The sequence below is a fragment of the Squalius cephalus genome, assembly GCF_949319135.1.
Source record: "Squalius cephalus genome assembly, chromosome: 4".
Classification (NCBI taxonomy): Eukaryota; Metazoa; Chordata; class Actinopteri; order Cypriniformes; family Leuciscidae; genus Squalius; species Squalius cephalus.
In genome coordinates, this window is record NC_137125.1 from 35,711,096 (window position 1) to 35,734,610 (window position 23,515).

At 36.9% G+C, this 23,515-nt stretch overlaps 1 protein-coding gene across 1 annotated transcript; it reads left to right on the forward strand.

Moving 5' to 3' along the window:
• slco1d1 (solute carrier organic anion transporter family, member 1D1) lies at nt 1-22,493 on the forward strand. The gene is made up of 15 exons (XM_079868539.1): nt 1-301; nt 1,582-1,638; nt 5,721-5,862; nt 7,773-7,905; nt 8,073-8,197; nt 8,690-8,836; nt 9,207-9,305; nt 10,364-10,624; nt 10,729-10,893; nt 12,834-13,029; nt 13,421-13,586; nt 15,435-15,619; nt 16,165-16,229; nt 16,325-16,442; nt 21,536-22,493. Exons 2-15 carry the CDS (start codon nt 1,588-1,590, stop codon nt 21,753-21,755), a joined length of 2,073 nt encoding a protein of 690 aa, XP_079724665.1. The 5' UTR covers nt 1-301; nt 1,582-1,587; the 3' UTR covers nt 21,756-22,493.
• The last annotated feature ends 1,022 nt before the right edge of the window (nt 22,494-23,515 follow it).

Genomic DNA, 23,515 nt, shown 5'->3' on the forward strand with positions numbered 1-23,515 from the left:
AGGCATTTGAGTGAAAGCCTCACTACTTCCAGCAACAGTGACTTTAGACTGAAGCGTCCCATCTATGTTTGTCCAAGCGTTATGAGACAGCGTTGGTCTGCTGTGCCCCCTTGTAACTCTGAGAAACCCCAGCCCCCTCTCACTTGTAGAGAAGTGGTCTGTTGACAAGATTAGCAAATGGACATGATTGTTTGGTTACTTATTAGATGAAATGTTATAACATTGCGTGACAAGGCCTTACCTGTGAACAAAGTGTCAGAGTCCTCTATCCGTCCACCGAGGGACACCGGCAACAGCACAGGTACATATGATCTCTGTATCTCTTACTGTCTTTACTATAAGCCTGATTGATTTCTTGTTGTTTATAAAAAAAAAAAAAATCCTGTTTGCAGAGCTGATTTATATTTAACACTTTAAATTAAGTTTCATTACTTAATTAATTTCAACATTTACTAATACAGTAGACAACATTTCAAGTGGATCAAAAAAGTTAATCAAAGTTGTCCTAAGACAAGAACGGGTTTTGTTCAAAATTCATGTGTAACTTTGATGAAAGGTTTTGATCCACTTCAAATGTGAACTACTGTACATTAAAATCAAAAGTTATATTTGTTACACGAAGTAATGCACAATGAATGACTGTATATGTATTAACTAACATTATCATAGATGAATAAATACTGTAACAAACAGCTCATTGTTTTTTCATGTTAATACAATTAATAAATTACGGTTGTAAAGTGTTACCTAAATTACAAATATGTTAACAGATGATACTTTACTATAAAGTGCTACCAATTTATCTGAAGTGATTATGCATTTTGTTCTATTATATTATACACACTGCATGACCAGAGCTGTTTGCCACTTTTTTTGTGAATCTGTGAATTTTGTAACACGTCTATAAAAGCTTGTCACACTATGGGGTCTCAATAGCAATCTGCCATTAAACAGCTTATTATATGATTTTCATAAAATAAATAAATAAAGAGTTTAACTGTTGTACAACATAACAGTAGAATTTAAAAGGTATGCATTGTTTTGGTGAACATTGTAAAAAATATATCTTTGCATATAAGTTTAGAGGATAAAACTGGTGAATGTACAGTACAAACCTCTAAACTGAGCATTTATTAGACTTTTGACTCTAAACCTTATAATAATTTAGATTTGCAACCACTTGTGACAACTAGTCAGCTTAACTAATTCCTTTTTTTTTTCTTTTTTGCTAGCAGCGTCAAGCAATTTATTTTTTTAAATATTCCTCATAACACGTTTCATTGTCTTAAGCATCAAACCAACATCAACAAAGTTTGTCCTGCTGTCCATGATTCTTGAAAACTTTGATTTTTTCAAACACCCTTCCTCTGGCAGGAAATGTGGTGCAATTTCTGAATCCACTCTCAGCTCCACCCTCAGGGGTCTTTTCCCTCAGATGATGTTTTCTTACCCCGAACAATGGACCCTGAAAAAAAAAATGCTGTTTTTGCACGACAATAACATGATGCTGGACATAATGGTCCTGGTGTTAACACGCTCTACACTGTTCTGTCATCTTTCATTCATATCGTTTGCTTCCAGGGCATCATGAGCGTGGAACAGAAGACGGCACGAGAGCCATGCTGCTCCAAATTAAAGGTAATTTTCATTAATTTTCTTCTGCTTTGGAACTTCCTGATTGCATTGACCCATTATGATCAAAGACATGAAACAGCCCATTTAATCCCATCAACAACTTACTTGACTTTCTCTGCATACTTTCAGTTCGTCTTCTGAGATTTTTTATTGTAGCCCCAAAAAGAAATTTGAACACTTAATTCACACACAGACATGCAGTAATAATGATTTTTTTAAAAATCAACCAAGTGGAATTTAAAAAAAATAAAAATAGCATTAGGACATTTTCCGAGCAAATCTTTAAAAAAAAATGAAATAGCATTTAGTGAACATTGCATATTTATATTGACAGAAAGTATTTGGACACTTTCTGGTTTTCAAACTTAAGTGGACCATGTTCATAGTTAATAACCTGTGGTTGTTCTGTTAAAGGGATAGTTCACCCAAAAATTGAAATTCATCATTCATCATTTACTCATCCTCATTTTGTTTCAAACCTGTATGAGTTTCTCTCTTCTGTTGAACACAAAATAAGATATTTTGAAGAATGTTGGTAACCAGACAGTTGACGGTAGCCATTATCCTTCATTACATTTACATTTATGCATTTGGCAGACGCTTTTATCCAAAGCGACTTACATTGCATTTCAAGGTACACATTTTAAAGTCTTATCAGTTCTTGCCTTCATAGGAACAAATAAATAAATACTATGGAAGTCAATGGGGTCCATCAACTGTCTGGTTACCAAGATTCTTCAAAATATCTTCTTTTGTGAAACTCGTACAAATTTGGAACAACTTCGTTGTTCATTTTTTGTTCACAACATGACATTTTTATTTTATTTTAGGTGCCTAAACTATCCCTTTAAGACACCTGTGTGAACTTGACTGACTTGAACTGACTTCATATATCCACTGATGCCACTGTCGCCTTTTGGCTTGCTTAGTTTTGGCTCGCTTAGTTGGGGCCAATGCACTGACACTATTGCATGAGAACTGAACTGAGCTGACATGATGACATTACTGTTTTCTCCAGAGCTCATTGTACTCATATTTGATGAACTTAACAAAGTTGATGAAGTAAGCTGAATCAACACTGAACTGATTTCAACTGAATAATGATCGTTTACTATTGTCTTTAAGAGCTGCTTTACAGCGGAATTAAATTCTGTTTGCATCATTGAATCATTATTTTCCTCTTATCAAGGAAGCTGCTTTGAAACAATCCATTTTGTATGAAGCACTTTGTAAATGAAGATTACTTAACTTGACTAAAAATCACATGACCATTTGTTTACAACAAGCAAGTGAGGCTTCAATGTGCAATCACTTTTTATGGCCACTGTATTGAATTCAATTCATCACCATCAAAAACAGTCAATGGACATCCAGAGACATCACATTTACCCTAAAATATAACTCACCTTTGTATCATTCCAAATCTGTTTGACTTTCTTTCTTCTGTGGAAAACAAAAGAAGATATTTTAAAAGACTGTTCCTACGCAGTGACAGTCAATGAGGTCCAAAATAGGTAACACTTTATTTTATAGTGTCCTTGTTACCCGTCACATGTAGTTACTAACTATAAATTATGCATACATGTAAAAAAAAAAAAAAAAAAAAAAACTTCCCTAATCCTAACCCTAAGTATACATCTAGATAATTAATATTACTCAGTATACCTACATGTATAATTACAGTTTAACAAGGACACCTTAAAATAAAGAGTTACACTTTATTTTTAAGGTGTCAGTATTACAGTGTAATTATACATTTAAGTGCAGAGTAATAAAAATGAACTACATATTCTTACTGTAGGGTTAGGGTTAAGATGAGAGTTTGGTTTAGGATTAGTTGCATGTAATTATGCATAATTTATAGTTATTACTACAATAACTGCATGTAACGTGTAACAAGGACATTGTAAAATAAAGTGTTACCAAATAAAGTATAACCAAATAAGTTTTTTTAGAAGAAAGTCAGAAAGTCATACAGGTTTGTAAATTATTCATTTTTAGACCCAAACTGCAAAATAATTAAAATGTTACTCAAACAGTGCATGGGAAACTTTCAATTCCCAAGCAATACTCTACTAGGAAATACTAAACTAAGAAATTAGTCCCTCTAGAAGGTCAATGTTTGGGGCAGAGACAGAGTTTTGGTGGCAGTTTATGATTAGTGTAATGGTTTTTAATGGTTAACTCGTGCAACATGAACTTACAATTTGCAGAAACTAGTTTTACTAGTCATCAAAATGTGGGTTAAATTTCTGTGAACTCTCAATATGTAATGTGTCACTGCCATGTCAATATGTTATTGAATGCACATATATGACATGACCTACAAAATACATGTGTTCCAAAACAGCACTTTTTTTGTGGGTCATTATCAAAGTTATTATTTATTTTTAATGGGCAATTTGTAAGTGATTGTATGTTTTGTAGACAGCTCTGTGAATTCAATGACATTTGAAAAATGCATTGGACATAGCTGGTCAGGCTTGTTTTCGGGTGCACTTTTCAGAATTTGCACAATTTTTTTTTTTTTTTTTTTATTCTGTTTTGGCAAACTGGTACAATCTCATTCATTTGTTATACCATCTGCTCACTGCCCCACATACAGTCAGTTTTAAAGTTAGGGTTAGGGGTGGACTGTTATGCTTTTGTTTTCTAAAAAATCTTGGGTAACACTTTATTTTACGGTGCCCTTGATACAGAGTAATTACTTAATTAGGTACTTAGTAATAGACGTTGTAATAACATGTAACAAAATGTAATTAACATGTAACTAAGTTATGGAACAGCCTGTACTTACAGATTGTAATTACATGTAATAGGCAGCTACTGTTACACATGTGTAACAAGCCGAGTTGGATAAGGTTTATAGATACACATGAATTACACTTAAGTACATTCTTGATACACTTTATTTTACGTAGCTTATCCCTGTGTAATATTATGTAATTGCAATGTAATTAGGAAACTACTGCATGCATTTTAGCTGTGAACTAGTAAGTTAAATCAAACTAAGGCAGAGATGGATAAGGTATGTATACACAAAGTACACTTAAGTACATTCTTGATACACTTTATTTTACGTAGCTTATCCCTGTGTAATATTATGTAATTACAATGTAATTAGGAAACTACTGCATGCATTTAAGCTGTGAACTAGTAAGATAAATCAAACTAAGGCAGAGATGGATAAGGTATGTATACACAAAGTACACTTAAGTACATTCTTGATACACTTTATTTTACGTAGCTCATCCCTGTGTAATATTATGTAATTACAATGTAATTAGGAAACTACTGCATGTATTTAAGCTGTGAACTAGTGAGTAAAATCAAACTAAGGCAGAGATGGATAAGGTATGTATACACAAAGTACACTTAAGTACATTCTTGATGCACTTTATTTTACGTAGCTTATACATGTGTAATTGCAATGTAATTAGGAAGCTACTGCATGCATTTAAGCTGTGAACTAGTGAGTTAAATCAAAGTAAGGCAGAGATGGATAAGGTATGTATACACAAAGTACACTTAAGTACATTCTTGATACACTTTATTTTACGTAGCTTATACCTGTGTAATATTTTGTAATTGCAATGTAATTAGGAAGCTAATGCATGTATTTAAGCTATGAACTAGTGGGTTAATTCAGATGGATAACATATGTAGATACACAGGAAGTGCACTTAAGTACAATCTTGATACACTTTATTTTATGTTACATACAAGTAATGCTACAGAACATACACATTTACCATGTGTAACTGCAGACCTTAATAGCCTAACATATTTAAGTACTTGTTGTTACATTGTGTTATACTAAGTACTTTCTTACATAATTACAGTGTACCAAGTCCGTAACACGTATGTAACAGACTCGGTTTGTTACACATGTGTAACTGTAGCTGCCTATTACATGTGCGTAATTACAATCTGTAAGTACAGGCTGTTCCATAACTTAGTAACATGTTAAGTACATTTTGTTACATGTTATTACAAAGTCTATTACTAAGTAATTAATTAAGTAATTACTTTGTATCAAGGGCACCGTAAAATAAAGTGTTAAATCTTGTGTTTTTCTTTTTCAGATGTTTTTGGCTGCCATGTGCTTTGTGTTCTTTGCCAAAGCGTTTCAGGGCAGCTACATGAAGAGCTCCATCACACAGATTGAGAGACGCTTTGACATTCCCAGCTCGCTGATTGGATTCATTGACGGAAGTTTTGAAATTGGTGAGAATCAAAATTACATATGTTTGTGTAGCAGAATGCTATAAACAAATACCTTCATATAACAAAAAAACTGTCATGTTAATTCATAACTATTTTGGCGAACTGGTGACTGATATGTATGAATTAATTCGAGAGTTTTCGTACAGTTGTCTTACTCCCCATAGGTTTAGGTGTGGGGTTGGGGGTGAATCTTGATGCTTATGTTTTTATAAAAATCTTACGTTTCCATTTAAATCACAATGTACAAATTCATACGAATTTATCACCGTTTTCTCCAGAGCTGCTTGCACTCATTCCATAATTTACTCATTCCAACTTTACGTAGATGTTGAAGTAAACTGAATCAACACTGAACTGATTTAAACTAGTGTTTTTAAATGACTGATTTAAAATGACTGTTTATGTTTACTATTGTCTTTTAAAACCGCTTTTAACCACGTGGTTTTAGTGAATTTCTGAATATGAATATCTAATATAGTGACACTGAAACATTTTTAAGTGATGCTTAAGTCTCCAAATACTTTTTATGGACATTGTATTAGTGCCACACTGTTTAATTAAGACCCCAGTATATTTAAGCGAAATCAAAGAATGAACTGATGTGACGTCATTTTGAAACAAAATTATGCCAAAACTAACTTTGTTTGGAGTTCGTTTTGGGAGTTTGAAACAGCTTGCCAAAGCAAACTTTCTGGAAGAGTTCGCTTCTGGCTGGACTTAAAACGCCTTTGTACTACCATTGGTCCGTGGCGATTACATAATAGGCTCCGCCTTCTTTCACATGGAAATCTTCTCTGGTTCATTTCTCCGGTTCAGTCCATCGAGGTCAGACGCCCACGAGTGAAAAAATGAAGTCGTACTTCTGATGAAATGAGACACTGATGAAATGAAACACTGATAATGTTTTTCATGTTTAATACGGTAAAGCTACTTGATTTTAGCCAATGTATTGTATAAAATAAACGTGAAGTGACTTTACTAGACTGCTGAATTGCAGAGCTTGTGCAAATATATTGTTGCTATGATCAGAAGCTTTTCTGATAAAAAAAAATGCTTGCTGTTTTCTCAATTGTGTTGTGTTTATTTTGTTATTGAGAGGAAAGCGCGCAGCACATATTTGCATATTTCAGACGAGACCACTTTGGCAAGTTACTTGAGTTTATTGAACACACTTTATCTTTGGAGGTATGGTTCCTTATGGGGGTTCTTGCTCAATAATTTATGACATACCGAGCTTTAGCATTAACCCTTCATAGAACCATCAGCTTGAGTGATATACATATTTAAGACAGTTTAGTAATGTCTATAAGCAACAGTTTTAACATGTAGATGTAGCAGTGAAATCCGGGACATCTATACTGTAGCTTGGCCATGAGGATGAGTGTCTCTTGGCGATGATGTCCGTGACGCTAGGACTTGGTAGCCTTGGTAATCTGAAACAAAGAAGACAACAACCAGAAGGTGCACGGAAGTATGCTTGATACTTATAGTTGGAGGGCGGCAGAGTTGCGAGCAGTTTGAGCATGTTTCCCGAGCAGTAATGCCACGTATATATATTCCTATATATATAGGAAAATGGTAGTGGTTGGAGCGATTTGACAGCTGATCGCGTCAGCTGATCGCGGCCTATGCCTACGTGGCCTGTCTGAACTAACGCTGCGCTCGATTAATCTAACCGTCGTTCTCAGCAGTGAGGACGGCGTCAGATGTTCGATAACAGTATATAGTTGCTCACGTATTTCGAACTTTGTTTTACCCCTAAGCGAAGAACGAAAAAGAACTTCGCCGTGAATATATCGGGGCCTTAAGTCTATTGTGTAAATGCGAGTAAATTTGCAATATATTTCTCTCTTGGGGAATATAAAATGAGTAGTGATTTTAACAGGATAACCAATTGTTGTTCTTTTCAGGTAATCTGATTGTAATAGCTTTTGTGAGTTACTTTGGCGCTCAACTACATAGACCACGACTGATAGGAGCTGGATGTTTACTCATGGCCATAGGATCCTTCATAACCGCATCACCACATTTATTCCAAGGACTGTAAGTTTACGTGGATAAACATATTTTAACATTTGACAATGCAGGGTTTTTAGAAATGCAGATCAACTAAACCCACTTCGGTTACTGTATTTGTATTAGCAAGTTCACATGTCTGGAATCAAGTAAATACTGGTAGTATGTGTCAAACGTGTGTTTATATTCCACAGGTACAAATACGAGACAACAATTACACATCTTTCTGCCTCCAATGGGACAGAGAGTATTCTACCATGCTTAACCAATAGGAGTCATTCACAAGCTAATGAAATTCACACAATGGAAGTTCAAGCAGGTAAGTTGTTCGAGCTTGAACCTGACACAGACCTGCGATAAGATATTAAGTTCCTTCACAAAGTTCGTTGATAAGATCAAGCCTCTCCATTTAAGTTTCTTCTTCCAAAAATCCTATAAAAATTGCATTACATTTTATTTAAGTAACAGAAATATGAGCCAGACATTCAACCTAATACTGGCATCCACATTCTTATGAAAGAACAGTTATTCTGAGAAGATACCAGACATAAGTTGGGAAAGTGGAGCTGTAAAATCAGTTTTCATGTTTGGCTTGTAATATGAATGTACTACCAACATTGACCTACCACTCTAGATTGCTTATCTAGCTTTGTATTTTTGAACTCTGACCTGTTGGAGGCCCAATATGTTGAAATTGATCGTTTTTTTATGTAATTGATACTTAGACTTTGATCTTTCATTGAGATGCTTTGAGTTATATTAGCAGCGTCTTGTGTGTAGTTGTTCATTTGTGGTGTTTTTGTTCCCTCAGAGTGTGAGAAAGCAACCAGTTCCTCCATGTGGCTCTACGTCTTTCTCGGGAACATGCTTCGTGGGGTGGGGGAGACACCCGTCATGCCTCTTGGGTTGTCTTACCTAGATGACTTTTCGAAGCAGGAAAACACTGCTTTTTACCTGGGTATGATTGATTGCCGGTTTTGAGTATTATATTGCCAATTCTGTCATACATTTAAGCCTATTAACATCCTGCTAGTTACAAAGCAACCCCATAAGATTTCACTCAATTACGCAATTGAAACTTTTCAAGACAATTGTTCCTTATTTTAATAGCGTACTGTGCTTGATTTATGAAATGTTATGAAAATGTCAGGCAAAAATTTCATTTGGAGGGGGATAGGGGTGGGATGTTGAGGGAAGGAGTGAAATATAATGGGTTCTCAACATTTTCTTGACATGTGATAAACATCACCCTCCTGCTCTTTCTCTGATTAAGACGATGTCAGTGTGAATCAGCATTTTTGTTCTAATTGAGGTCTTGTTTTCTTCAGCTCTCATACAGACGGTGGGAATAATGGGGCCCATGTTTGGATTCATGTTAGGATCTTTCTGTGCCAAGCTCTATGTGGACATCGGAGCAGTGGACTTAGGTAACACTGCTCTTTCAAACTGTAAACAATCAGATGCTGGTATTCACCTGTTCAGCCAACAAAGACTGGAACTGATAATGGCTCTTTGATCTAAACTGATCTTACATATGACTATATCGAGGCCAAATTGGTGATTTAAGAACTTGTCATGGTTATAAAATATGGGAAGAAAATATATAAAACATAGAAAATTATTTTATACATTAAATTACATTTTTTGTCAATAAAAAAATCTAAATAAATGTTTTATTTAAATATAATATAATATAATATAATATAATATAATATAATATAATATAATATAATATAATATAATATAATATAATATAATATAATATAATAATGTTATTTTCATTACAATATCCCTAAAATGTGTTTGTACAAAAAATTCATGCTAAAACTTATCTATTTTTATTTCTATTACCCAATTGGCAATTTTTACTTTGTACAGTATAGTATATATTCTTTGAACACCTTAATATTTTACATGTTTTAATCATGTTTAAATTATTTATGGCACTGCAAAAAATCAAACTGACCAAAACTGACAAAACTGACTAATTTTCTGCACATTTCTAAAAAAAACTCCCAGCAACCTTTCTGAAAGGCGTTTGACATACAAACTAGCACTTGTACCTTCAGTTTTACTGTGTCATAGTTGCTTGTTGCATGCAAATAATGTGAAAAGGAAATGTTTGTACTTTAGTCTAATCGATTGGTTAGGTCACTTGGTCAGTTGGTTCAGAAGGTTAACTTTAAAAAGCACTCTGTTTGCTCAAGAGGATTCCAGATCATAACCCTGCATGCAGTATTATACATGAAGTCAGTGTTCTTATGTGATGTTAATGAATGACATGACTTCATGATATGCATATGACACATTCACAGTGTGTTATGAGTAAAATTCAACTAGTCTTCTATATAATTACTTACTGGCTGACTAAGTTAGTTACCCTCTGACATAAAGGGTCTTCGGTCATCCTGTTCATTTGGATTTCAAACTATAAACTGCCTGATTTGTGAACAAAATGTCCATGTCTGTTTTGTTTTTTCTGAAGATATCATCACCATCAACCACAAAGACTCACGTTGGGTTGGCGCCTGGTGGCTGGGTTTTTTGATAACTGGTGGAGTGATGCTACTGGCTGGAATTCCCTTTTGGTTCCTCCCCAGGTCTCTTCTTAAGCAGGGTGAGACTGAAACTGAGAAAAAGTCGAATGTTCTTGAGGGCGAGCAGGACCGCTTCATTCCTGACAACAACAAACACAGTACTCCTCCCAACAAACCTGCTCCGGTTTCCATGGCAGCTCTGGCTAAAGGTGTGCATTTCATTAAAATATATTTTGCAATATGTTTGTTACTAGGATATCTTTGAGACATTGAGCATACATGACTCTTGTGTAAAGCTTCTTGATGTTTTTAGATTTTCTGCCAGCACTGAAGAAACTCTTCAGCAACCAGATTTACCTGCTCCTGCTGGGCACTGCTTTTGTGCAAGTCAATGGTTTCATAGGAATGATCACATTCAAACCAAAGTTCATGGAGCAAACTTATGGTCAATCACCATCAAGGGCCATATTTTTGATAGGTGGGTTTACATTTATTTTACATTAACTGACTTTGTTTAAGCCTCTTAAATATTAATTTCCATATAAAAACACATAGTGAGGCCAATTGTGTCCCTCTTATTTATATGTAAAAAAAACACTTTCACAAAATCTAGCTGATGTTGACACATCAACAATAATCCATCCCTATCTTTTATATATATATATATATATATATATATATATATATATATATATATATATATATATATATATATCTCAAGTATGACTCTAAACACGACAATGAACTTGAAATTGGCAGGCAGTAGCCTATGAAGTCACCACTGGTATAAAAGGGCATCTGTGCAATACATCATCCACTTCAAGGAGACATCTGCAGGAATACTGAAAGCATGGCAAAGGGACATGTCTCGTTCAAGCTGGGACCGAGATGGGTCTTGTGCATGTTGCCCACTTGGGTCCCACCTAGTAGCAAGTGCAATCCTGCATGAAATCCATCTGGGCAATTAACATGGGGCCATTAAGGAAGACGGAGACAATCCCATATAGAACCCATTTTTCAGCCCATTTCAAAACCACATGGGCCCCACATACAAATGTTGGCTGGGTTAAAGCTGGGACCAAGATGGGTCTTGTGTATGTTGCCCAGAACCTCTATCAAACAACCCTTAAGAGTGGAGGTCGGCAACACTTTAACTCAAAGGCAGTACAGAGAAAGCTCAAAAGAGCTAAACTCAGTCTAGCTGGCCCGTGAAGCTCCACAGAGTGGAGGCCTCAATATGAAGACTCTCACTGAGGTCAGTAGCCAAGGAGGCTCCAAGAAAGCCTAACGACCTAGCATAATACATTACCGCTAGCCGACCTCTAGGAGCAGGGGCCTCAACATAAAGACTCTCCAAAATGAGAGGAGGCCTAACTACGTCCTACAGCCATGACAGCTTACAAGTAGGCTCACAGAGAGCCTAACTACTTGCTCACAGAGAGCCTAACTACCTCTATAACACGACTCTCTAAAGCAAGAGGAGACCTGACAATGCTCCATGTAAAGGCAGTACTGCCTGGTCGAGCCCCATGGGCGGAGGCCTCAGCGTAAAGACTCTCCAAAGTGAAAGGAGGCTTAACTATGGCCTACACATGTGACTGCTACAAGGAGGCTCACAGACAGCCTATCCACTTGACATCGCTATCCGGGCGTAGCTCTGAGAAGCGGAGACCTCTATAAAGCAACTCTCTATGGCAAGAAGAGGCCTGATAACGCTCCACGTAAAGGCAGTGACCAAGGAGGCTCAGGGAGAGCCTAACAACTCAGCACTACTGCCTGGTAGAGCTTTAGCCTAACGACTCTCAAGTGAGAGGAGCAAAAGACTACTTCCATAAATAAACAGTCAAGGAGGCTCACAGAAAGCCTAACTACCTGACTGTACTTAAGAGAGCAGAGCTCTGAATGTGGAGAACCTGAATGCAGTAACTAAGGAGGCTCACTGAGAGCCTGCTACTTAGTAAGCCCAGGTTTCTTCATTGAGCAGCGCTCACAATGCAAGCAAACTGCCCTCTAGAGGACTGAGCGTGCATGCTAATCACCCATGCAAACAATGCATATATCGTATGTCATCAAATGTCAGAAACGCTGACACGGATGTACACACTTCCTAAAGAGCTTTAGCATGGTCATCTTCGTTTAGACACATTCAAACAGAACGGATCCTGAAGACAAGAAGAGGATGACGTATTGCACAGGTGCCCTTTTATACCAGTGGTGATGTCATAGGCTGCCGCCTGCCAATGTCATGTTCATTGTCGTATTTAGACTCATTCCTCAGACACTGGACATGCCATACAGGCGTTCCTCATAGCGACCCCTAGAGGACGCAGTGCGAGTTCCCTTTCGAAAAGGAACTGTGTTATAAGTTTGAGGACTCAACTGAAATGCATGTATAACAATCTTAAATCATCTTTTCAGGCATTATGAATCTACCAGCTGTGGCCTTTGGAATCATCACTGGAGGGTTTATAATGAAGAAGTTCAAACTGAATGTTCTCGGAGCTGCCAAGATCTGCATTGGTGCCTCTATTATGGCTTTCATTTCGCTGATCATTCAGTATTTCCTGCAGTGTGACAACTCACAAGTGGCTGGACTTACAGTGTCGTATCAAGGGTAAACACTCCAGAAATAGTCCTACAGTTCATTGTGTTGGTGATCATCTTTTTCTGTGGCAGCTTTGATTGGTCAATGGAATTGATGAATGGTGTATTTTAACCCTCATGTCCTATTTAGGTCTCAGAGGCCCAGATTTCTTATGCGAAAAAAAAAAAAAAGTAGCCATTTTGACATTAACTTCTTTTGGTGCCATTTCTTTTAGAATTTCCTCTGATCAAATCAAAAGTTTAAGTAAGATTAAGAAAACAACATTTTTGAGGCATTTAATTGGCTTTTGCGGTCTTTGAACAATAATTCGTTTTTTTGTAAGACGAGAATCATTTTTAAGTCCATAAGTACAACTATATTGAATTTTAAGTGGTTTTATCATTCTGTTTATTTCTAATAGGGCTCCAGAGGTGTCCTACCAGACGAACACACTACTCTCTCAGTGTAACATTGGTTGCTCCTGCTCTCTCAAGCACTGGGATCCGATATGCGCAAGCAATGGCGTGACCTATGTCTCCCCCTGCCTCGCTGGCTGCCAAACCTCTACTGGGGTTGGCAAGGAGATGGTAAGCTATTCACACTTTTCCAGATAACTACATGCCTGTTGCTGAATCTGTTTTGGCCATAGACCTCTATACTTTTATACCAATTTTATTTGTGTGTCCCCCAGACAGCAACATAGTGTAGGCCCAGATCCGGCCCACATCTGGTACGCGTTGAATCAACATGTACCCGGATCTGGTCCGACACTATGTTGCTGTCTGGGGTGTTATTGTGATAGTAAACAACATCTGTACTAACACATTTGAGTAAACAATCAATTAGAAACGACATGAAACTGCTGTCATGTGATACATTTCTTTGTGAAACAGATTTTAGCCATGATGATTTGATCGAATCATAGACCATGAACAAGGATCATTATAGTTAACTAAAACTAAAACCTAGTTGTGAAATATTGTGAACTCCTAAACTTGCATTTATTTTTAGACCATGGGGTCCAAAAGTCTAAGACCACTTTTGAAACTGATTTTATTTAGCAAATCTGTAATGTTTTGGTATTAACCCTCTGTTGTTGTATGGTCATTTTAGACCAAAAAAAAATTTCTATGTGACGACAATATTTAAAAAAAAAATGTTTTAATAAAAATTGTGGGCTTCAATTCAAAAACCCTTAATGGTTGTAAAAAAAAGAATAATCACACTCTTGTTGTTCGCGGTAAAAAATGACTGCCATAGACAATGAATGGGAAATAGGCAAAATTACAAAAATACAGAGAATTTTTTGTGTGTACAATCTACAAATCAGCAACAATGCAGAAAAAAAAGTGCACAAACAATGAAAGGGTGACACCCTAAAATATCAAGAGAGAAAAATAGACACTGTAGCTGTTACAATATGGCAAAATCAACCAGAATACTCAAATAAGAGGTTAAAATCAGGTTGATTAAGCTCTGATATATATATAAAAAAAATATTGTTAATTTTTGTTACATTTGTATTGAATTTTGATGTTACAGTATGTGTAAGAAAATGCATTTCTCTGGTTAGTAAAATTAATTTAAAAACTGACACTTCAAGATTTCAAAAACAAAAACCTTGACAAAAAGTAGTCTTCAAGAATGTCTGAATATATATCTAAATCCACAACCAGAAGATCAAATAATCAAAATAAGTATTTATGTCTAAAATCAACTAGAGAATTTGTATGCTTTTTTATATAGTCATATATGAATCTAGTGGTTACACCATGGCATTATATACGTTTTTTTTTTTTTTTTTACTCCCACCAGATAGCAATAATATACCTTTAAAAAAATTATTTTAAAAGTTGTGCCTATTTTAACATGAAATATAGCTTTAATTGAAAATTAATACAAAATATTATTTTTTTTTCTTTTTCTTTTTTCCAATGGGGAAAATAGTATCATAATTATTGCATAAATATTACTAAGTACAATGAAACTCTCTCAAAATACAAAATAAAAATAAAAATATAGATTTTACTGAACATAAAAAAAAGTTACATTTCAGGTGTTCAGTCACTTTTGACCATGAACAACACAAGTGTGACTCCCAACTGAGTCAATACCCCAAAGGGTTAAGTATGTCCCCCATTTGCCAGTTAAACTCGCTCCAGCATGGACTAGTTTATGTAAACCCGATTATCCATGTTATGCCAGCATGATGTAAGAATGTTCCAAAGAGCAAGTTGTGAGCCTCAGTGGAAGAAGCTGATCTTTTGTACAAACAAGTGAACATGGTTTATTTACATTTGATTAGTGTCCCAGAATTGGTGTTACATATTTGTTTAAACTTCATTACAGACATTAATGGAAAAATTCCAAGATGTTTGGACCCCACTGCATTGGCTGGTATTGCATTTGCTAACATAGTCTCATTCTTTTCAAAGGTATTCCACAACTGCACCTGTATTGGAGAGTCGTCTTTCCCCTATGCAAATATGTCAGCAGTGCTGGGCCAGTGTCCTCGAAAGAATGATTGTGACTACATGTTTAAGTTCTACATGGGGGTATCAGTCATTGGTGCCTTTCTCTCAGCTTGTGGGGCAACACCAAGTTACATTATTCTGCTCAGGTAACAAATGTTCCCAACAGTGCTACAAAACACACTCATTTGAGAGACATGAATGTATTTGAGGGAAACTGTACAATGCAATATGTGGGTCCTTCGTGGTGCCTTTTCATCCTCATTAAAGGGCACAAAGACAAAAATAAGTCGCCTTAGGAAACATAAACATTACTGTTACAAAACGTAATCCTTTAATTTGATTGTTCTAACTTTTTCATAAGTATGTTCCTGTAAGAGTTTTAACCCAATTTTAGTTATTATAATGCATGACAGGTTAGTCTACCTGTAAACCCTGTTATTCCTTTTCACAGTACGTGAAAAGGAATAACAGGGTTAACAGGTAGACTAACGAGATTGAAGTAACACCAACATTTCCTTAAAAATACATAATGTGTATCATAGCAAACATACCTTTTTCAAGTTGAATTTTATCTTAGCCTATTCCACCCTGTTAGATATTCCTCCCTGTTCTTTCCATACATACATGCATACAGATAATACAGATTTTTTTTTAATGATAATAAATGTCCTCATGATTGACCTTTTCTTAGATCCATAAAACCAGAACTGAAATCTTTTGCTCTTGGTATGCACACGTTGGTTGTTCGGACACTGGGTAAGAGGATTTTTTATTTATTTTTTTGTTCTTAACGCAAGATTGTAAAACATCAGAAATACAGTATCTTCAGCTGATCTGAGAAACTTTTCTAGGTGGCATTCCCCCTACAATTTATTTCGGAGCCTTGATTGACAGGACTTGTCTGAAATGGGGCACAAAACATTGTGGAGGGAAAGGAGCGTGTCGTATCTACGAAACAGGCGCCTTCAGGTTAGTACTGGAAACTTACACTGTTTTAAGAAGTTGAACAGATAAAAATTAAACCAAGTCTTCCTTAAAGGTGAATGTGAAATTTCTGCACCACTATCACCTTGAAACAAACTTGTAAATATCATAATTCTTGCTAATATGCTTTCAAAACACTCCTTGGGCCCTATCTTGCACCCAGTGCAATTTACTTTGTACACTGACGCATGTATCATTCCTATTTTGCACCCGCACACAGCGGACGTTTCCCTCCACAGACGCACGTCAGTAAACTAGGAAATACACTTGCGCTCCCCGGGGCGGTTCAGCGCAAAGAGGAGGCGTGTTCCGGCGCAAACGTTCCCTGATGCTATTTTGCAGGTTTAGAAAACAATTCCGCCACTGACCAGGAAAAACCTAGTCTAAAGTCAGTGGCGCGTTGCGCATGATATTCATATGCTATTTTAAGGGCGCATGCTTGGCCATAATCAATGTAGCGTGTGCACAACGCGCATACACTTTGATTCTCTCATCTACACAGAAGCAGCAGTTTTCATTTTTGCAAATCATACATTATTACAATAGATAGATAGATAGAGATAGATAGAGACAGTTTATTATAAAAGCATAAATCTAGCTTACACATTTACCCAAATTATCATACGCCTGTTTAACTGAAGTTAATTTGGGTGGGTTTCTCCATACCCAATGTCACTTCTCTGTGTTTTACGGCCCTGACGAGAACGTCGGTCTCCTCGGCTGTGAACCGCTGCTGACGCGCCTGGCAAATCCACCATTATAATAGCAATCCACCATAGAACAAGCGTGCCTGCTCTTAAAGGGAATGTTAGATGTCGCTCTGATTGGTTTATTTCACGTTACGCCCAAACCACACCTATGAATAATGAAGCTACTTCAGACCAACCCATTTTAGATTTGCGTCGGAGAGTCAAGAGTCATTTATCCCGCTGGTATAATAGCAACAGCGCCCAAGACCTGCCCACAAAATTACTTGCGTTTCGCGCTTGATACTTGCGTTTCAGATCGTTAAAATAGACCCCTAGTCTCATTGGTCAGACAAAAATATAACTTGACCCAAATCTCACAGCCATTGGCAAAAACAATTTTGAGTCCCTGTTTTTTCACTTTTGGGGAAATTAGCCTACCAGTCATCGTTGTCATCTTTCCAAATACTACTGGAAAAGGTGAAAGCATTATAACATTAATGAACAAATTATATGACCTTAAATTTCATTTGACGAAAAGCTTTCATGACAAGCATGAAATATTTGCCGCACAGCAGGAATAGTGGAACAGTGCAACTTCTTATCCTTTTGAAAAAAACCTATGATCCTTCTGAAAACATGGCAACTTGCCATGAATGTGAACCATTTGTTTGCAGCTAGTAGGAAATTACAGTACAATTAATTAATAGCTTTATCTTATTTATTGGTGTTTGAAGTAAGGTAAAAGGTTATCTGAAGTCCATTTCCAATAACATGTATGTTACCACATGGAATTTATAGTCACAACTTTTTAAGTGGCAAAACACCAAAGGTGTATGATAGTGTTTTCATTACCACCATCTTGACTGTTTGCAGTCATAAAATATTAATGTGATAGTGATGTCTATATATAAAGCTTTGAATAATTAAGATTTCTTCATGTTTTTGAAAGAAAAACTTCTCTTGTGCTCACCGAGGCTACATTTGATCAGAAATACAGTAAAAACAGTTATATTGTAATGTTATTACAATTTAAAGTAACTTTGGTAACACTTTATAATAACTGTACAGTAATAAATTACTTACAAATAATTTTCAAACTATTAGTTTATAGTCAATTCATAGTTAATTGTTGTCTCTACATTGGTAATATATTAATAGGCTATATACAAAATATTTGTCATGATTATGGACTTCTATTTTGTTATTCTGTTTTGTTAGTTCCTGTTTGGCCTACTCTGTTTAGTTCCTGTTTCAGTGGTTAACGATTGTCTCCTCGTTTGTGTCTGATTACGTATTATTTACACCTGTCAGTCACTGTGTTCATCTTGTATTTAAGTTTCCTGTTATATTTATTCCCTTGTCAGTTCTCGTCTATGTAGTACGTGGTTTTGTATTTCCCCTGTGTTTATTATTAAGGTCCGCTTTATTCATCATCTTGTCGACGTGCACTTTAATACAGCCACAGACTGTTAGAATATTGAGTTTGTTATTCATTATCACTGTAATTAACCAAATTAATATTGTTTATTTAGCTCATATGTAGAGTTAAATTATGTTTTTTTAATGTTTTTTTAACAACTAATTAACTGTAAATAGTTCTCACTTTAGATCAGGAAGATGGAGAAATTAAAATACAATATATTAAATATGAATTAGTATTAATGATTTTTAAGTACTTTATTACTATATACTTATTATAAAGTGTTACCATATTTTGTAACATTATAAATGCCTTACTGTCACATTTGAAGAATTTACTGCATCCTTGATGAATCAAAGGATTCTTTTTTAATCTTACTTACCCCAAACTTTTGAATGGTCTCCTGCGTCTCTGCTGGCCCTGCCCAGCTCCAAATCTCGTGTGACTCCAAAGAGCAGAAGCAGCAATCCCTCGAGGACCACACAATAGAATTTTTACAAGTGGCGTGCCTCACTAACTTCCTGGATCACTCCCTGTGTGTGTTCTATCTTACAAGATGATACGAATGCACCAAGCCACACTTGCCCGGTGATGGTCTCTGGGGTTTGTGGAGTCGGTGCTGGTGAACTGTGGGTCTGCTTTCACCATCTGCCCATCTGTAGAGGACGTCACCAGCCCCACGCGAGACCCAGAGCCCAGCCAGCCACTCTGTACGACATTATGCCAGAGCCCACCACAGACAGGGAGCCTGAGCCTGCCACGATGTTAAGGCCAAAGAGAGTGACTGAGCCGACCATCGCCCTGGAGCCCGAGCTCGATAATAAGTCAGACCAGGTATGCGAGCTGGCTACATTGTCCGTGGCTGCTCGTAGTGTACGAGGACATGGAGGAAAGCCCCGTTCACACTCCCACAACTGAGGGTATGCTGAGTTTGGCCTCTACAGTTATATTATGAGGATTTGGAGGAAGATACTTTCCTGAATCTCTCGTCCCCGATGCTCCCGCTTAGCACCAATTCTCCTGCGTCTCCGCTGGTCATGCCCAGCTCCAAGTCTCCTGTGTTTATGAAAAATCCTGCCCAGCCTCCCTCTCCCGCCTCCTCTTCCAAAGCCAGACAGTCTATCTGTCCCACCTCTGCTGGTTCCCTTCAGCTCCTCGGCTCCTCTTTTGCTCCTCACTATGCTGCGTGGATGTGCCTCTGATCTTCCGGTCACCAGCTCCGCCTTGACTAGAGGATCCCATGGCTCCACCTCAAGCTGCCAAGCCCATCACTCCACCTCGGCTCAGCGACCATTCGGCTCCACATTGGCTCCTCACTCCTTCGGCTCCACCTGGGACAATCGGTTTTACAGCTCCACCGGGCTACCTCGTCCCTCCAGCTCTGCCTTGGTCAGACATCGCTCTGCCTTCGCCATGGACTTCCGGGCCATCAGCTGCGCTTCGTTCCTCCACCCATTCGGCTCCATTGGGCTCCACCTTCCCTCCGGCTCTGCCGCTATCCTCCTGTACCCTGGGTCCACCTTGGATGCTTGTTGTTGTGGCTCTACCTCAGTCTCTTGAACCTTCATTGTCGCTTGGTCTTAGCGGCTCTTCTGGACCGCTTGGGTTTTCACCTCCATCATCGCCGTCTCCGTCAGCTGTCCCTTCTTCTTCATAAGCTCACTTCCTTGGATGAATAGCAACCCACACATGGATGGTCTCACGATGCTTCACTGTTGATATGAAAGCAGGACTCATGATAGCATTCACCTTTTCTTCTCCGGACAATCCATTTTCCAGATGTCCCAAACAGTTGGAAGGGGGCTTCATCAGAGAAAATAAATTTGCCCCAGTTTTCTGCCGTCCAATCCTTGTAAATCCTACAGAATTCCATCTGTCCTTGATGTTTTTCTTGGTGAGAAGTGGCTCCTTTGCAGCCCTTCTTGACACAAGGCCATTGTCCTAAAGTCTTGAATAAGGTATTGAGCAAGCTCTGCACTGGTGGTGGCGACACAATTCAATAGCTGAGTCTTTAGACAGAGACAGTCCTGCCACTTGTTGGAAACTCTGGGATATCCTGAAGCCTTCTTTACTGCAGTTGAACCTCTCCTAGAAGTTCTTGATGATCGGGTAAATGGTTCTTTCAGGTGCAATATTCTTTGCAGCAATGTCCTTGCATGTGAGGCAATATTTTGATGCAAAGCAATGATGGTTGCACATCTTTTTTTGGAGGTAACCATTGGTAACACAAGAGCACAATAACGAGATGAGCAGATAAATGTAGAATAACTAGAGTCTTTGTTTCTTTACCAAGTTTCAGAGCTATTGACTGCTACTAAAGCGGGAGTATCACAGGTAGATATTAGCTGTCTTACAAGGAGATCACTTGGAATATTGTTAAGTGAGTATAACAGGTAAGGAGTCAGTAATCCACGTTGGAGACCAGACAAAGTGTGACTGTGAGGTTTGTGCTCTTATATAGGTCCTGATTGGCATGCTTAGGAGGGACAGGTGCAGGTCATCAGTATTCAGGTGAGAGTGAGCATTGGGTGTGTGAGACAGTGGAGCCTGGTGAGACCATGACACCATCCAAATGACAGAGTGGTTTTACCTGACTAGTACTTTTTCTCACTTTCCCATGTTCTGATGACACGATTAGTGAAATGATGTTAGCTTGTTATTTTGTGCCAGGGCCAAAGTAAAATTTGCGATAAAGTTAATGTTTTTGGCCATTTGATCACTCTGCACAATAATCTAGAAACATTGTGAATCATCACCACTGAAAAAGCAAACTTTGCAAACAAATTTTTTTTGTCACTTCCAATGCCTTTGGCTATAGCTACATTTTAATCAAATAAATACAGCCTTGGTGAGCATCAGACTTCAAAAACATTTAAAAAACAAACATAATTATTCCAAACTTTTGACCAGTAGTGTACAAAATGTTTATTTTCTAACTACAGATTCTGGTCTCTTTTTTTGCCCTACAGAAATTCTTTCTTGGGTCTTATTTACGGCCTTTATGCCTCATCCTACCTGTTGTGGGGGGTCATGTACAATAGACTGTCTCGTCGTGAAAAGAAGCTTGCACTAAAGGCTCAGTTAAAAGCTCCAGAACAGGATGGCAGTGGGGTTTCTAATGGCAATATGAATGCCCCTTCAGCTATTGTAAAATGCAATGAAAATCCAGACCAGGAGACTACTATCTGAAGAGACTACAATGTCAAGTTCCAAAACAACTGCAAAGTCAAATGTGTGTGTTGCACCAAAGTAATAGAGTGTTTGTGAAGTTACAACTGCCACTTGTACATTTATTGATAAGAGTATTAAATGCTGTTTGTGAACTCATCTACAGACTTTCTACATTAGGTTCAACTTCACCTTCATTTTCAGATATTTTACTGGATCTAATACATTTATTTGTATCATTCACACATTTAAAGAACATTCAAGCAGTATCCAATCCAACAACTATAAGCTAGAAAGTAATATATTATACTCAAAGAAAACATGCCTACTGTATGTATGGATAATGTGTTTCCTCAGACCAGAACATTGTTACGTAGAATCACTGTTATAGTGTCAGGTCATTGTGAGCTCATTGTTTCCTGTTTCTTAGGAGCTGCTTGTCATGTCATTATGATATACATGTGGGTCACATCATCATATTTTGTCATTTATATATATATATCCAGAATTTTTACAAAAAGTGCAATATATATATATATATATATATATATATATATATATATATATATATATATATATATATTGCACTTTTTGTAAAAATTCTGGATGGAATAAAATTGTACGTATGCAGCTGTAAATAATGGACAGTATGCCATGTACATAGAAAATTGGATCATTTTGCAACATTGCTTATGAAATTAAAATTCTTTCTTTGTAAGTCCTTTACATATAGAATAAACTAATTTGTCTGTGTCCCTGCTCTCAAGCCTGTCATGCTGTGGCATCCATTTTTTAAAATAATGTTGGTCTTAATGACATCAAATTGTGTGACATTGAGTGAGTGACATTAGAGATGACATGACATCTGACATGAGTGACATTTTCTGCACAGCTTTAAATAAGTAAACAACATTTATTGTCCATATTTCATTATGTTTACAGTTTTACATATTTGTCTCATTAAGCCAACTTCCAGCTCTCATTATAATACATTCTTTACAGGGGAAATAAAAAAATATTTAAGGTTAGCACAAAACATATTTTAACTTATACACAATTTATTCAATTGAAATTATAATTCACAGTTAGGGTGTTAGGGTTAACTATGCAAAAATGCAACATTTAACAGTTTAGGAATAGTTAAATACTTTAAAAATGTACATTTGAAAAACCCATATTTAATGTCCTAAAAGTTCAGAAATTAAATTAAATGACAGGGGAAAAAATAGCATCTCAATAGCATAACTGGCACCACATTTTGTTTTAGATTCCAATCTCATATCTTCTGGAATCAATGAATGACCTATGGCAAATAAATTTAGCATTCATATATTTGCTCATATATTTGCTTTTTTTTTCTCAGAAATAATCCTTCCACAAATCCTCCAATTAATAATAATCATTCCAAAATAGGAAACAAATTGTAATGTTTGGAGACACAAATATTTTTATAAAGCTTATAAAATGAACAAACAAACAAAAAACATTCCCATTTCTGTGATTTATGTTCAGGAATGCATCCACTGTTAAATCTTAATCCTCACTTATGAGAGCAAAGCTGCTTGAATGACTTGGCCGTCTGTAGGCTCATGCTGCTCAGGGATATTATAGTTAACTAAAACTAAAACCATAAAAAAATCTCAGGTTATGCATGTAACCATGGTTCCCTGAGAGGGGAACAAGGCACTGCCTCCAATGATGACACTATGGGAATGTCTCTAGCATGCCTGTGTAAGGCCTGCCCAATCGGTCCAATGACAGTTTCCGATAAATGGGTGAAG